Source organism: Populus trichocarpa, chromosome 19 (assembly GCF_000002775.5).
Source record: "Populus trichocarpa isolate Nisqually-1 chromosome 19, P.trichocarpa_v4.1, whole genome shotgun sequence".
In the NCBI taxonomy this organism is placed as follows: Eukaryota; Viridiplantae; Streptophyta; class Magnoliopsida; order Malpighiales; family Salicaceae; genus Populus; species Populus trichocarpa.
In genome coordinates this window covers 2,437,989-2,453,566 of record NC_037303.2, presented here as the reverse complement: position 1 = coordinate 2,453,566, position 15,578 = coordinate 2,437,989, and the positions used below count along the sequence as shown (strand labels likewise).

Genomic DNA, 15,578 nt, shown 5'->3' with positions numbered 1-15,578 from the left:
CATATCCTTCGTCACAATTAAATATGTTTCCAAACAATTATTATTTTGTTAATTATGCAGCTAATTAATTGATCAAGAAGGTAATTCTTTCGGGGTAATATGCCACTCCAATCATACACATTGTCCTCTGGCTCCCCTTTGTTTTTTGATAAGCAAAATAAATAAAACCTAGAAAAGGCAGAATCAACAACCCAATGGGTCCATCGTAAACAGATACAACAAAACAGAAAGACCAAGCAAGAGAAACATAACCCAAAGGTTGTAGTTTAGTGTTTTACGTGTTTTAAAAACGTTTTTGAAAAAATTAAAATTTTATTTTTGTTTTAAATTAATATGTTTTTAATATTTTCAAATTATTTTAAAGTGCTAATTTAAAAAATAATTTTTAAAAAATAAAAAAACATCATTGACATACTTTTCTGAGTGAAAAACATTTTGAAAAACAACTACAACCACACTCCTAAACATGTCAAATCCTTTATATCCTCGAAACAATAATTGACTATGGTAGCGATTGTTTTTTAAATTATTTTTCATTTAAAAATGTATCAAAATAATTTTTTTAAAAAAGTTATTTTTGATATTAACATATTATAAATGATCTGAAAATAAAAATAAAAATATTAATTTAAAATAAAAAAAATTAAATTTTTTTAAAATATTTTTAAAACGTAAAAACAGTTTGCTCTTGTCACCAAAATACTTCAATGAGCCAGAGGACCATTTTACATTGAAGTATTTGTTGACGAAAGGAGTTGTGTCTACGAAGAAAAACTCTGCTATTTCTGCACCAGGAAAGCTTTTAAAATTGTTAAAATTATAATTTCTGAAAATAGTTTTTGAAATGATGACAATGAATGATCTTAGGCAAAGCCATTTGCTATCCATTTCTCGAAGAACTGGACTCAGTTGGGCCTCAACATCACCCCTATAATCATATGGTTTCCCGGAACTGCAGCATATAATATATTCTTTAGTATATTGTAAGGTCGGTATTAATTTTTTTTAAATGTACAAATAATATTAAAAATATGTAGAATATTTTAAGCAATTTAGTTCTAACAATCATGCTAAAAAAACATTAATTTAAAATTATTATTTTTTAAAAACATGGTTGGATTGTTGGATTGGACAAATAAATATGATCTTTGAGGAAAGGGGTTTTCGAGGATGTTTATATTTCTAGTTTTAGGTGCTTTTTTAAAGCACAAGTGTGTTGAAAATATATTAAATTAATATATTTTTAATAATTTTAATGTAATTATATAAAAAATAAAAAAATATTTTATATATTTTTAAATAAAAATAATTTTTACTACGATTCTAAACCCGCAACTAGTGATGGAAGAAAATTTTTTATCTCCTAAATTTTGTTGTTAGAGATCCAAGTTTCAGTTAAGAGAGTGATGGCTATAATGATTTTGTTTTTTTAATTCAATTATAAAATTATAATATAAAATATAAAATATTTTTAGTTATTAAATAAAATATAATAATAAATTTATAAATAATTTATATTTTTTATTGATTTTTTTAAAATATTAAAAATATTAAATATATAAAATATTATAAACTTATAAACTTTAAAAATATATTTTTTAAAAGAATGGATTAAAGAAAGAGAGTACTAAATAACCCTACTTATAATATCATTTCCTACTTAAAAGACCCAAAATAACATTTAAAAAATAAAACCAAAATTCATTGAGAAGGTGAGTGAAGGAACTGAGCGGGAAAATTCAGCAAACCATGAAACCGGTCAATGAATCCGAAAGCATGGAGAAGGAAGAAGACAGTGAAGTGAAGTCCTTAGCTGAGTTTCTGATGACCCATCACTCTGAACAGCTTCATTCCATAGTCGTCTCTCCAGACCCTAAGCTTCATTACCCTCTCTACATCGAGTATGCCATCCATTTACATTCTAAGTTCAAACCCTTCTTTGTTTTTCATAAAAAGTTTGGCCCTTGATTTTGTTCTCTGTTTCAGTTTTACAGATTTGCTGAACGATAATTCTCGACTTGCTCATCTTGTTTTGGCTCAGCCAACTGTGTACTTGCTGCTTTTCGACCGGGCTGCCTTCTGGGCTCATGTATGATTTTCTTTTCCTTCGTTATTTTTACCAATTTCATTGAATCATGTTCTTAGTAGTTATAATGGTAAATTGAGAATTTTGATCTGGGCTGTAGAAAATTGTGATCAAGGGTTTGAAATTTGGGGAGAAAGGGGTTGAGAAGAAGTTCATTCATGTGCGGATTAATGTATGTGGATCTCCACTTGAATGCCCTGGTACGGTTATGGTTTTGTTTCTTGTCAAATTTTTTGTTTTTAATGTTTTTGGATGGGATCAATGATTGGTTTGTTTTGGTTATGGGGTTCGTAGAGACGTTTCCGAGCATTGGGCGTGTGAGAGTGAAGCATCGCGGGATTCTTCTCACTCTTAAGGGGACTTTAATCAGGTCTGGAGCGATTAAGATGTATGAAGGGGAAAGGATGTATCAGTGTCGGAAATGCAAGCATGTGTAGGTTTATTTTTTTGTTTGCTTGCTTATGTTTTTGTCTAAGTTTCCTTTAGCTTAAGTTTATTGGCCTAGTCCATGGCTATGTATAGGTTTTGGAGGGAAAAGGGTAAGGTTTTCTTGTTGATTTAGTTTATTCTTGGGTTTTGTGAAGAACGGGAATTTTCCTACAGGACCATGAGTGACTTGCTTATGTAAATGGATCAGAATCCAAAAATTTATTTAAGGTTGTTTCTCATCTGATTGACTTACATTGACAAATGCTGAAATCGTGTAGATTGGTGTGAATTGCTGGAGTCAGCTTATTGTTTTTAGGAAAATCACTATGGGTTTATTTAGATAAGAGAAGCTCTTTAAAAGGAGCTCTTGTCAGGTGACTCAGAGAAATCCAGGCTTAACATGGGTTAAGGTCCTGGAGTGGGATTACTTTTAGATGGTTTAACATGTTTTATTGCAAATAACATTTATATGATTTTTTCTTGAGATACATGACCAAGAAATCTCTTACTATAATTGTATTCTCAATCAGAAAATTTTCCTTGAATTTTTTGTTTCAAACAAACATTTCACTGGTGAATCCAATGGGCATACCTTCTAGGTGCTATATCAATTTTCATTTTTTCACCAAATTTGATTTCATTTAGGGGGGAAACGGAATTTGTGTGCCAGTTTTTGAGCCAACATTCTTCTTGTGCAGTTTCCCGGTTCACCCTGAGTTGGAAAGTAGAAACTCCATAACACTACCTTCGTTTTGCCCTTCTCAGGTTTATTGTCTCTATCCTTGATTTTCTCTTATTGATTCTTATCCCAGTGCAATTTTGCAAGGTTTGCGGGCAACACATAGAAAGTAGTTTGCAACACCCTTTTGACAGCATGTTATTGAGCACAATTATGAAGCTTCATGCTCAGTCTTTTCCTAATTCATGCTGATACCATTGGCATCTGCGGTGTAATTCTTTGGGCTGACATCTTTAATCTTTTATTGCATTGCATTAACGTTATGGAATTATAGATTGAAGGATAAGCTTACTCTTTCTGTTGTACCTTTTCAGGGCGAATTTTAGAATTTATTGATATCTTTCAGTACATGATTTACAACAAGGCATTAGTTGGTCTTTTGTGGTAGATGTAGTCTCTTTTGGTGTTATGAACTTTGAGTTCGATCACTAATCCACTGTATCCAATGACAGAGGTCTAAATCCTGTGAAGGCACGAGGTTCGACTGTGTCGATGAATCTGTAATACGCCATGATTACCAGGAAATCAAAATCCAAGAGAGCACACAGGTGTTGGGTGTTGGGGTCATTCCTCGGTCAATTCCTGTTATTCTCATGGATGATCTTGTTGACATTGTAAAAACAGGAGGTACCAATTTCAAGGAAGCCTTGTATTCCAGTTCTTAAGATTTGCTTTCTTGAATTGCTAATATGAACTTGTACCTTAATTAAAATGACGTGAAATCAAGCTGAGACTTGTTCTATCTTTATTAACCGTTAAAAAATATGAAAGATTCAATTCTCAATTCTGCTTTGATTTATCCATTCAGATTACTAATGTTTTTTGGAAAAGTGCATTTTGTATTACAAAATGACTATTTTCAATAAGTATGTCTTGGTTGCTTGGAACATTGAGCTTCTAAATCCAATTTTTGTCGTGATTCACAGCATTTATTGTCTATTCCTTGTTAATCTGGAGACGTTAAATCTCATTCTGTATTTAACCTGAATTTATTGTAAAACCTAAGCATTGATGATATCTTTTTTTTTTTTTTATCTGATTTTTTTTTAAACATTTCTGGGATATTGGTCCATAATAAATACCTTTACCAAACATGACTTTATGATGTATATGTGTTTGCTACCTGTATGATTTTTTTTTTCCAATTTATCTGAAGTAATATGATCTTTTAAATTCTTTTTTTGTTAAGAAGTAACTACGACAAAACTACTTAATAGGTTCATTATATTATTAAAGAATAACATTTGGAAATTTACCTTGGCATTCTTGTTTCAGTATCTGCTTCTTGTCCTTTCATATTAACCCTGTTTTATACATTGTTTTGGAATACCAAAAGGAGTCCCTCATTTCTGTGTGGATGGGGTGTGGTGAATTGGGGCATTATGGATATGTTTTTGTTGCAGATGATATCATTGTTACTGGGATTTTGACTGCAAAATGGTCTCCTGATTTAAAAGATGTTCGATCCAATCTTGATCCTGTATTAATTGCTAATTATGTGAGGTAATGAGATCTTTCTTATGGGTTCTATCTTATTCTGTCTACTGAAGTTATTGTGGGCTTGTACCTTTGTTAAGTATTTGGCAGCCAAACTCTATCTATTGATGCATCTGCTGCTTCACCCTGTAGATAACTTATCATTTTACACCACTTTCCACAGTCACACCCCTGAAGACTTGCTTCTGAGTGCATGCTTTCTTAGTGTCCATTGTCTTTTGCTTTCCTAAGAGTGCAGTTATTGTTCTTTCATCCTTTCATTCTCTTAATTCTCTCCACAATATTCTCAGTTCCTGCTGTTTTTTAATTTATTTCTTGACCAAACCTTTTCTTTTAAATTCTTAACTGTGAAAGTGGAATCTACAGCAGTATAGCCCATTTTAAGCACATGTGGAAGTGTTTCTAGAATATATCCCTGCCATAATATTAAATCTGTATCCTTTTCCTTCAAATTTTGTCTCTCTGTTGTTCTCAGGAGAACTAACGAGCTGAAAGCAGATATTGACATCCCCAATGATGTTATAATGAAATTCAAGCAGTTCTGGTCAGATTTCAATGATACTCCTTTGAAAGGTAAAAACTATTTGCAATGTTCTTATCTTTAAGATGTTTATGTAGAGTAGTAGTTCATCTTTATAACCGTTTATGAGAAATACTGAGATAACACTCCTTGGATGTTATCCTTTCTTTTGACTTATTGCATATGATTTTACTGTTAGATTTGGTCCTTTAGCTTATTTTTTCTATTTCAAGTTTTTAAATGAGCTTGGTATCAGGGAGAAATGCCATTCTGCGAGGTCTCTGCCCCCAAATTTTTGGACTCTTCACTGTGAAGCTTGCTGGTATGTTGTCATTTTGTGTCATTCCATTCTATTGTTCTAAAAGATGGAAGTCTGATTGTATTACACTACTTTAACATTTGTGAAACTGATGATTATGTGGATTGAATATAATTATGCAATGATGCATGTTTTCTCATGTGTTAAGAATTCTTCATCATTGTTTACTTGGTTGACACATTGACATTCCTTAAATTTAGTTACATTAACACTTATTGGAGGGGTGCAACATGTTGATGCTTCTGGTTCAAAGATTCGAGGAGAGTCTCATTTGCTTTTGGTTGGTGATCCAGGTGAATTTTCCTCTTTTACTGGTACATGTATATTTATTTTATAACAAGAATTGATTCCTTGAATTCTACTTAAATTGGAAAATTTGCCTTATGCTTCATTTTTTGAGTTAGTTGCATGATTGTTTTTGTTGGAATAAAATTTATTTTATCTATGGGAAGACTGTTGAACTAAGTTAATGTATAGCATATAAGAAGAGTTATGCATTTACCTGGCGGTAAGCAATGGTGGATTAGGCATTACAGGTGATTGCTGATCGCTTTCCTAATGTGTATCAAAACTGGATGATAGCTCAAATACTCTCATTGTTCACATATATTTCTGAAATTTGCCATGAATTGACATGCATTTTATTGGTTTTAAGCTGCAAGACTAATCTGTGATATAATGCCTTGCATTGGGAATTTGGGATTCATTTACCCTGCCAACACATCTTAGACTTCTGTTAAGACACAATCCCCTGCTGGGAACATGTGCAAAGAGATCCAACAATCATGTGCTTTGTTTGCCCATCCATTCATCCTTTCAATGAAAACTAGGAAAGCAGAAAATGCTTGAACAAGATTAAACCAATTTCTCCAATTATGTGAGTGAGATGTTCCACATGGTTCTGTTTAGGTACACCATACATATTATAGAGTGAAGTGAGATCTACCTTCGAGTTCCTGATATAATTTTTTATTGTCCGAGCTGTAAGTGAGATAGTCTGTGTGGTTCTGTTTAGGTACACAATACATATTACAGAGTAAAGTGAGATCTACCTTTGAGTTCCTGATATAAATGCTTTTTATCTGAGCTGTGTGATGTAGTTATTATGATTAATGACTCTTGCATAAATCTGTACTTTGAACTTAAAATTTGACCTTGTCCATAATGATTGTTTGGCTTTAATAGACTACAAGTTTCATTATGCATAAATTAAATTCCTTGATTATTATGATGCCATCTGAAAATAAATAATAATGCTTAGACAATATGGAATTAATCTCACAGGTACGGGGAAGTCTCAGTTCTTAAAATTTGCTGCAAAGCTGAGCAACCGGTCTGTTATCACTACTGGGTTGGGGAGTACTAGTGCAGGATTAACTGTCACTGCAGTCAAGGATGGAGGTATTTCTATTCCCTGAAGCTAAAAATATTGGAACTTTGTCCATAGTTGTAACAGTTTCTTCCACTGATTCCCTGTTCTCTATTAATCTGAAATTACCTAAATGGGTTAAATTCTTGAACTCGATTTGGTATTTTACTATTAGCTTCTAAAGCCTTCCAAGGAATCAATGTTGCTGAAAAAATTTCTGCTCATGACAAGTGTGTGCTTGGGATTGTGGTACGAGTGCTTTTCAATTGAAAATACATCAAAATGATTTTTTTTCAAATTTGTTTTTCATTCTTGACATCAGTACATCAAAACCATTCAAAAACATCTAAAAATGCTTTTTTGGGTGAAAAACAATTTGAAAGGCATTTTAAAAAACTGATTGTAACACAAGAAAAAACACGCTAAAAAAGAAATGTTTGGAAATCACATGGTCAGTTAGGATGCGCTTTGTTATATATGTTGTGCAATATCTTTTTCATGTTTTTCTGACATCTACTAAAGAAAAATATTCTTGGATCAAAATTTGGCATTTTAAGAAAATACGATAACAGTTTTTTCCTGTTTGTGCTCCGTTGCTGAATTGATATTTTGGCCATTGCCTGGAATCTTGTATCTTTTGTTTGAGGAACACTGATTGTTATCCATGGAGAATACTAGCATGCCATATAAATGAAATTATGCATTATTTTGAAATCTCGAAGGACTAATCAATGTCTTTGATGTAAATAGGGGAGTGGATGTTGGAAGCTGGAGCCCTTGTTCTGGCAGATGGAGGGCTTTGTTGCATTGATGAATTTGACAGGTAATCTCAGCATGAAACCACTCTTTATTAGAACTTGTAATTTTGTATTCAATACAGATCACCAAAGATTTGATTTGCAGAACTGATCACCAATAACAGAATAGTTTTCCACTGATTATGCTTATGAGTGCTTGATATTGAGCTAAACCAACTTCTGTTGGCAGCATGAGGGAGCATGACAGGGCAACGATACATGAAGCAATGGAGCAACAGACTATAAGTGTTGCTAAGGTTGCTCCTCTGTTTTTTTTTTATAATATATTTACTTTGATGTCTAAATATGATTGCAGAATGTAATATAATGTTTTCTCATTTGTCTGTCAGAAGTATTCATTTGTTCTTGAAATATCATCTTTTATAGAAACCATCCCATAGGTCTTCAAACAAGAGATTGTTATTTGATATTTACGTTCAATATGCCCCAACAATTAAGATATCCTCCTTTTCAAGCCCCATTGTGTAGCCCAAAATCTGTTGGCCTCGCAATAATTCTCTTTCACACAGCATATAGAATATGCATTGACTAAAACTTCTGAAAATAATGTAGCAATTGCTATGTTAACTTCTAATGCTCTGTAGAATTCTGCCTTGATTGAGTGATGGAAAATGATATGGGAATTAACGTTTGATTGCTTAAGATGGAGGCTTGTTTGAGATTCATAGAACTATCAATATCTACCATTTAGCTGGGTTTTTTTAAAAAGAAACAGGGGAGAAGCTTTAACCCAAGACTTCTTAAACGAGAGGGATAGGGGTGGCAATTGAGCCACATGCTCATTGGTTATTTAAATAAAGTCTGTTTTACAAATAATATGGTTATATCTCCTATCTAGTGGGTTGTACTGTTGTTTAGTTTCCCTATAGGATTTGGCTTACATATTTCTATATGCATTATGTCCATGAATAGCACCCTAGTTAAACATTAGAAAGAAACTCTTGTTCAATCAGTACAGTTTTCGGTTTCACCTAAACAAGGAACTGTAGGAAGTTTCTCAGGCTCCTCTTACTCCATGATCAATTGATAATCTAGAAGATTGATAAATGAGTTTTCAGAGATTTGGTTCTCATGAGTTTTGGAGGTTGTTTATTGGTTCTGCATCATTGAGGGTGGAAGAAATACAGATCATATTGATGACAGAAAATACATGTTGTATCATCACTTCATGTGTCATAGATGTTATCACGCATCAAATTTTCATACATGTATCCATGGCCCCTATGGCTATACTACTGTATGCTTTGTATGCTTTATATGCTTTCAGTATTCTGTTTGAGATTCTCTGAAATTTCTTTTGATCATTTTTTATTAGTTGTTCTTGTCTATTGACTGCTTGGTCTTAAGCTTGAATCCAATTTTGTATTTGTTCTTTTTTTTTTTCCAGGCTGGTCTTGTTACTACTTTAAGTACTAGGACAATTGTCTTTGGTGCAACAAATCCCAAAGGACAGTATGACCCTGATCAATGTATCACTTCCGTCTACTCAATTAATCAAACTAAATTGTGTCAACAAGAAAAAAAGGAAGAATATATTAACCAATTGGTTGTCACTGGCCGTTTAAGTTTGTTTACCCACCTATGTGATTTGGAGGCTGAAATCACCCTTATCACCTCTATTGTTGGACATTCTTTGAAACGTAAATTGCACTTCTCATTCTTAAATCTGTATTTTTCAGAATGCATATGTTACTTTGCTTTCTTCAACACCAACACCCCCCCCCCCCACACGCACACGCACACGCCCACACCCACACCCACCCACACACAAGTGATAGTATTGCTTTGTCCTTAACTTAATCTAGCTCTCTCTGTCAACACTGCACTCTCGGGACCGTTATTGAGCAGATTTGACATTGTTTTGGTCCTCTTGGATACGAAGAATCCTGAATGGGATGCTGTTGTATCGTCTCACATTCTCAATGAGGTGATGTGGAAATCAAATATGGGTTCAATGTTATGTCATAAAGCAATTGACTCATTTAAAGCCTCACTGTTTTCTGAAACTTATTTGTAGGGTGAATCAAACAAAGGAGATCATGATGAAGATTTGGGTAATATCTGGACATTTTCTATGCTTCGCAGGTAAAATACTCTTTTGGTTCAATAGTAAATGGAGAGAGAGTAGAGCATAGTGGTCATAATTGACTGTCTGGTGACTGGGGACTCAGGTCAACAAGACAACTTTTCTAGGGAATCATTTAACTCCCATGCTTGGAGGGTAACATTGCACCTCTCCTCCCTGTTTTGGAGTGAAATGTTATCATTCATGATTTTCCTGTTTCTTTTGTATTCTAAATTAGTTAAATGGGGGATTTGATGTTACTCTGGTAACATTTTGTCCCTGCCAACTTAAAGAGAGAATTCTGGCGTAACTGTCTTTGAGACACACACACATGCACGCACGCACACACATTTGTGTTTCAATTAAGCACATTATGCTGCATAACCCGTCCCTTTTTCAGAAAGGCAAGTGCTCAGCTTCTTCAAAACATATTGCAGGTATATTCATTTTGTTAAGGGGTACTTCAGGCCTGTGCTTACCAAGGAAGCTGAAAAGGTTATTTCAAGTTATTATCAACTCCAACGAAGATCTGCAACTTATAATGCAGGTTCCTCAGTAAATTACTCTTTCAAGCCTATTATTATTGTTGCTTTTTTATTTTTCCTTTTATTGTATCGTACCATTTCTAATTTGTAGCCAGGACTACCGTGCGCATGCTGGAAAGTTTGATACGCCTAGCTCAAGGTATTTCAATATTTATGTTGATTATTTGTCCATTAAATTATCAGAATTTGACTTCTCAATGTCGCAGCACATGCAAGACTTATGTTCAGAAATGAGGTCACTCGGATAGATGCCATTATGGCAATTTTATGTATCGAATCATCTATGACTACATCAGCCATTGTTGACAGTGTTGGGAATTCCCTGCACTCAAATTTCACAGAAAATCCTGATGAAGAATGTATCCTTGTTAGCAATCTGGGCATGCTTAACCGTACATACAAGCTTGCAAAAACTGTGATTGGCTGGTATCTATCACAGCATTTATTTGTGCATGCTAAATATTATTACTGAGTGAAAGATGTTTGGTTTTCCCAGCATGATGATGCATGAATTTGTTCTCTAGTTAATTATTCTCACTACACTCTCTTTTATGACAAATTAGTTCCCTCTTTGACAGCATTCAACTATTTTGCTAGAATTTTAGACACTTCTTTGTAGAGGCCTATCAAAAGAGTAGGTGGAGAATCCTATAGAAGTTTCTCTGTAAAATTTCTTGGTACATGAGCTTGGCCACTTGAACCAATTTTTGTCCAACACCAAGCTTCTGTAGTCCTTTCTCTTGTTTAAAGTAGTAAAGGATTTCTTTCTTTCTGTTGTTTAAATGACATAAAGATTACTGTATGTTCATTTTACAGATCATGATGCATATTCATGTTGATCCATCCATAGTTATCTAACTCTTAAATGCACGGTATTGAATCTTAACTACACCTAATACCTAGATGCCAAGCAGGAGGGACTAATACTTGAAAAGTTGAGATCGTTTGATGAGTTTTCTGATGTTAACATCATAGAAGGATTGTCTAGATGACAATACAGAAAGCAAAAGCATCTTCACCAGCAGTATGATTTCATTCCCACCTGCTTTTCATAATCAAGCATTTATCCTAAGGTGACTGCCATTTTGTTTTGTAGCTTTTTCCGTGACTATATTACTGCTTGACATACATTTCATTGAAATGTTAATTATTGTATAGAGTTTGGCAATGGTCAGATTAAGTAGACGTGGAATTGCTTTTTATGCTTATTTAACAAAAGTTATAATTTGAGTGCGTAGTAGAACATGGAAAATCATATTTGAATTCACAGGAGGGGTTTAACCTGATTTCATTCCATTTTTTCTAGGAAGACAAAAAAGTGGGATGCAGCACGTGGAATTTCAAGGAGCTGAAGTGATTTTCAGAGAATACTACATTTTGATTGAGGGAAACTATGTGTGGGAGAAGTAGAAGCTGGGAGGAAAGAAAATGAAGGAGAGGAAAACATAAAATCAATGCATTTCTCTTTTTTGGAGCAACCATGAGGGAAAATAGAGGGAGAAGATTTTGCCCCATAGGTTCACATTTACCATTGTTTAATTTCCAAGTGAGAGGAAACCTAGTAAAATTTCTAGTGTCATTGATAAATTACAACTTTGTAGTTTAAATTAAGGAATATGTTAGTAATTCTATATCTTGTCAATTGTTTCCTTGAAGTATTTATTGTTTCGAGAGAAAACTACATGCAAACATAGCTTGCATTGAATGAGAGATGTCTAACCATATGATATAGTATCTTACTATCATTTGATTGAGCAGTTTTCCTTGTTATTCATATGATTGATTGATGATTTTGGATGAAGGTTTCCTTGTTTGTTGTTGTGTTAACTTCTAGTCAAATCATGAAGCTTTGTGTGATCTTTTATTGAATGTTATTGCCAGGTTGAGGAGCCACAAGTTGTCAATACCTTCAAGAAATTAAGATCAATCAGAGAACAAGATTTGGTGATAAGATTGTACTCCATCCAATATCTTTCCTGGAATATCTTCCAGTAAATGCTTGATTTACATGTAGATTAGACCGAGACCTAGCAAAAATGTATGATTGTGATCATAATAACAAGATGGCGTACTAGAAGTACACTAAGTAAAGGTATGATTTACTAACCATAAATTTCACCATGTTTCTTGTTTATTTCTCAAGAAATTTTTTCTCATTACTATAGAATTCGAAACCATGGTTTTGAAGGTTAGATGTAGCTTTTTCTGTTCTAAGTGCTATAATCCAAAGTATATTTTTGTAAATGTTGGCGAATATAATAGAAGCCTAAAATTGCATGGACCCAAAAGAATACGTTGTCAGGTTCAGGTTTGTAAAAACGCTTAACCTGAGATACAAGGGTAATGGTGTAGGTTAATGAAACCATGAACATAAACGACGATGATTGGACCCCAGAGAATGAAACAGTTGTGCTTTGAGGAATTTTCTCCTTTTTATTTTCCTACGTTTTTCTCTTTCCTCAGTTGTGGTTTGAGCCTAAAAGAGAAGGCTTTAGCAGTGTTGGTGCTTGTCAGGCCATGAGTTTGTGCAAAATTTTGCGTGATCTTTATTCACTAGGGCTGTTGTGTCTAATTCGATTTCACGAAAACCTTGGTAAAGAGAAATTGTGATTTGTCGTTTGTTGATAACAGATAACCTAAATGCAAAATGCTAATAGCTTGTTAATGGCACTGTTCAATTGCAGTTTCCAGATACCAATTTGTAGTACGAGAGGAAATATACTGGTTTAAGATTTTTCCCAGCCCAGTGACTAAGTTGCATTGTAAAAAGCAGAATGTGAATTATAATTTCTGTTCTGCATGTTTACATGTAGAAAAAGAAGAAGAAAAACAAGGTGAGGATGAATATGGTTACGTGGTATGGAAGTGGCTGGTTTGTGGTCATGTTGGGATGGCCGAAGTGAGGTTGGTGGCGGCACTAATAGTGAGGACACGACGAAGGAAGAGAAGAATAAGGTTGGCAGATAAAGAAAAAACTAGGAGGCTGATTTTTCACGTACTTTGCACTTCAATTTCTTGTCATTCAATACTCGAAATCCACTCATATTTATAGAGGATGGAAGAGAGACATCTTATTTTTATCGAAAATCAATCTTGGCTCTTGATTTAAGCGGGAAGAATCCCAATCGTTGACTCAAAGATGTAATCATGATCTTCGAAAAATTACGCTGCTAGGGATGCTCAGGATGACCTCTTTAGGGCGGCGCTGCATCGGTTGCAAGGGCAATTAACCTACAAGAATTACCCTGGGATGCAGTACAATGTCAAGCCATCATAGTGATGTATGGTTTGTCAGGTTTAGTTGAGAGATGAAGCATTAAATGCTCTGAAAAAGATAGGGGATGATGAACAATCTTTTTTGTTTTGCTTTGGTTTGTTCAAAATGACACTATTTTGGTCAAAACATGCCGTTTCATTTAAATAAAACAATATTGTTTTGGCTTTTTAGGGTTTTAATTAGGGATTTGACTAAAATTCAATTTAGTTCTTTGATTTTTGATTTCTTTTAATTACATCTCTAATTGATCTCGAACTTTTAATTTTATATAATTTTATCCCTGCCAAACTTCAATGTCAACCCTGAATTTCAGAGCCTTTTTCATTGTGGTGCATGATTTTGGATTTATGCAAATTGACCCTCAATTGACCATTAAACATTTAATTTCTTCAATTTCACCCATGTCTTCAATAGAATTAAGTCTCTGAACTTTAGTGTCCTTTCTAAAAAGATCATTGACTGTGAATTTTTTCAATTTAACCTCTAATTGATCTAAAACTTTGATTTTTTTTTTTGCAAATTTACCCTTGATTTCAATCAATTGACTTTGTAAAAACTAAGTTTTGTTCTCTAAAATTCCAATATTTTTGATTAAACCCAAATTGGGTTCCAAAACTTAATTTTTCACCAATTAAGTCTCTAATAAAATTAATTTGACATATTAAAAGTATAATTAAGTCCTTGCACCTAATTAAATCTTTTAATTTGATCCAAATTAATTTTTAAGCATAATTAAACTTTTAATTTAGTCAATGATTAAATAAAATTAGTCTATTAAAAATCTAATTATGTCCATGGACATAATTGTTTTATACAGATTCATCCAATAATCAATTAATTTGACCTTAAATCTTCATAGTTTTTACGGTCTTGGGTACAATGAGATATAATTAATGATTCTTATATATATATATATATATAATTGAGAATGTTGTATGATGAATCAACATTGAATACTTTATTGAACGGAAAAAACATTAGCATTTTTAGAGGCATGATTTAGATATATATATAAAAAACACATATATTTTGACTGTCACATATATCTTTGAACTAATTTATATGTCAATGGAGACATATTATTAAAAAAATCTTATCGTATAAAGTGTCACACAATTATAAATTTAAAATAAAATATTTCCTCGTAACTAAATTTTCATAGAAATTAATTTTATTTTTTCTTTTCTTTTATTTATATGTGGTACTTTTTTTAATTGATAGACTCCAACCACCGAATAACTAGACAAATTTATAAGAAATTTATTTTCTATACCATAATTTAAAATTAAATACTTATAGTTAAAGATCAAATACACTCCCTTAACCATCGTCACCAAGGTAATGGTGTTGCTTCGATATTAGTTTCCAAGCTTACAGAATAGCGCAAATCTCCTGATGAGGGAATGCTTGAACAACCACTATAAAAGAGACAAATGATAAAAAAGTGCAGAAGACAAAAGGATTGGAAAGAAAAAACTTTAACAAGAAAAGCACATTCTTACCGTAAGGATTTAAAAAGAAAAGCATTCATAATAAAAGAAAATTCGTGTCATAATATTCTTGTCCGAAGTCTATATATACACACACGAATAGAATCAAGTCATGTGAAACACATGCATTATAAATATAATTTACAAATACTAAATTTGGAGGATGTACACTACGTAATTAACATGGAAAATCTATCAAAGAGTCCTTGTAAATGAGTTTTTTTTCTCGATCGTATAATTTTATAAATTCAAGCTTCAATGTTTTAATTTACTCATGTTTCATAGGTAACTGATCTAACGATACCAATTCTCATTTCTTTTGAGAGTCCATAGAGAGACTACTGAGGAGTGTTCAAAGCAGGAGAGATTGGTCTCATGATGACTAGCTAACATGGTGAATATGCTTATTATCAATTTGTTTTTC

At 33.0% G+C, this 15,578-nt stretch overlaps 1 protein-coding gene across 6 annotated transcripts; it reads left to right on the top strand.

Moving 5' to 3' along the window:
* Positions 1–1,671: 1,671 nt before the first annotated feature.
* LOC7465927 (probable DNA helicase MCM9) lies at positions 1,672–13,829 on the top strand. Of its 6 annotated transcripts, none has more exons than XR_008058201.1 (23): positions 1,672–1,901; positions 1,987–2,089; positions 2,187–2,286; positions 2,381–2,519; positions 3,214–3,280; positions 3,707–3,881; positions 4,658–4,757; positions 5,227–5,324; positions 5,528–5,593; positions 5,791–5,883; positions 6,875–6,991; positions 7,710–7,782; positions 7,947–8,013; positions 9,165–9,246; positions 9,583–9,704; positions 9,795–9,862; positions 10,280–10,389; positions 10,479–10,526; positions 10,594–10,746; positions 11,291–11,460; positions 11,694–11,904; positions 12,269–12,479; positions 13,201–13,829. XR_008058201.1 is itself a non-coding variant. In XM_052449526.1 (21 exons), exons 1-20 carry the CDS (start codon positions 1,750–1,752, stop codon positions 11,377–11,379), a joined length of 2,022 nt encoding a protein of 673 aa, XP_052305486.1. In that variant the 5' UTR covers positions 1,672–1,749; the 3' UTR covers positions 11,380–11,411; positions 12,269–12,554. The 6 variants fall into 6 exon arrangements, 2 of the variants coding, with proteins under 2 accessions (XP_052305486.1, XP_024448156.1); XR_002979579.2 differs by having other exon boundaries at positions 13,072–13,829; XR_002979300.2 differs by lacking the exon at positions 11,694–11,904 and having other exon boundaries at positions 13,072–13,829.
* Positions 13,830–15,578: the final 1,749 nt, after the last annotated feature.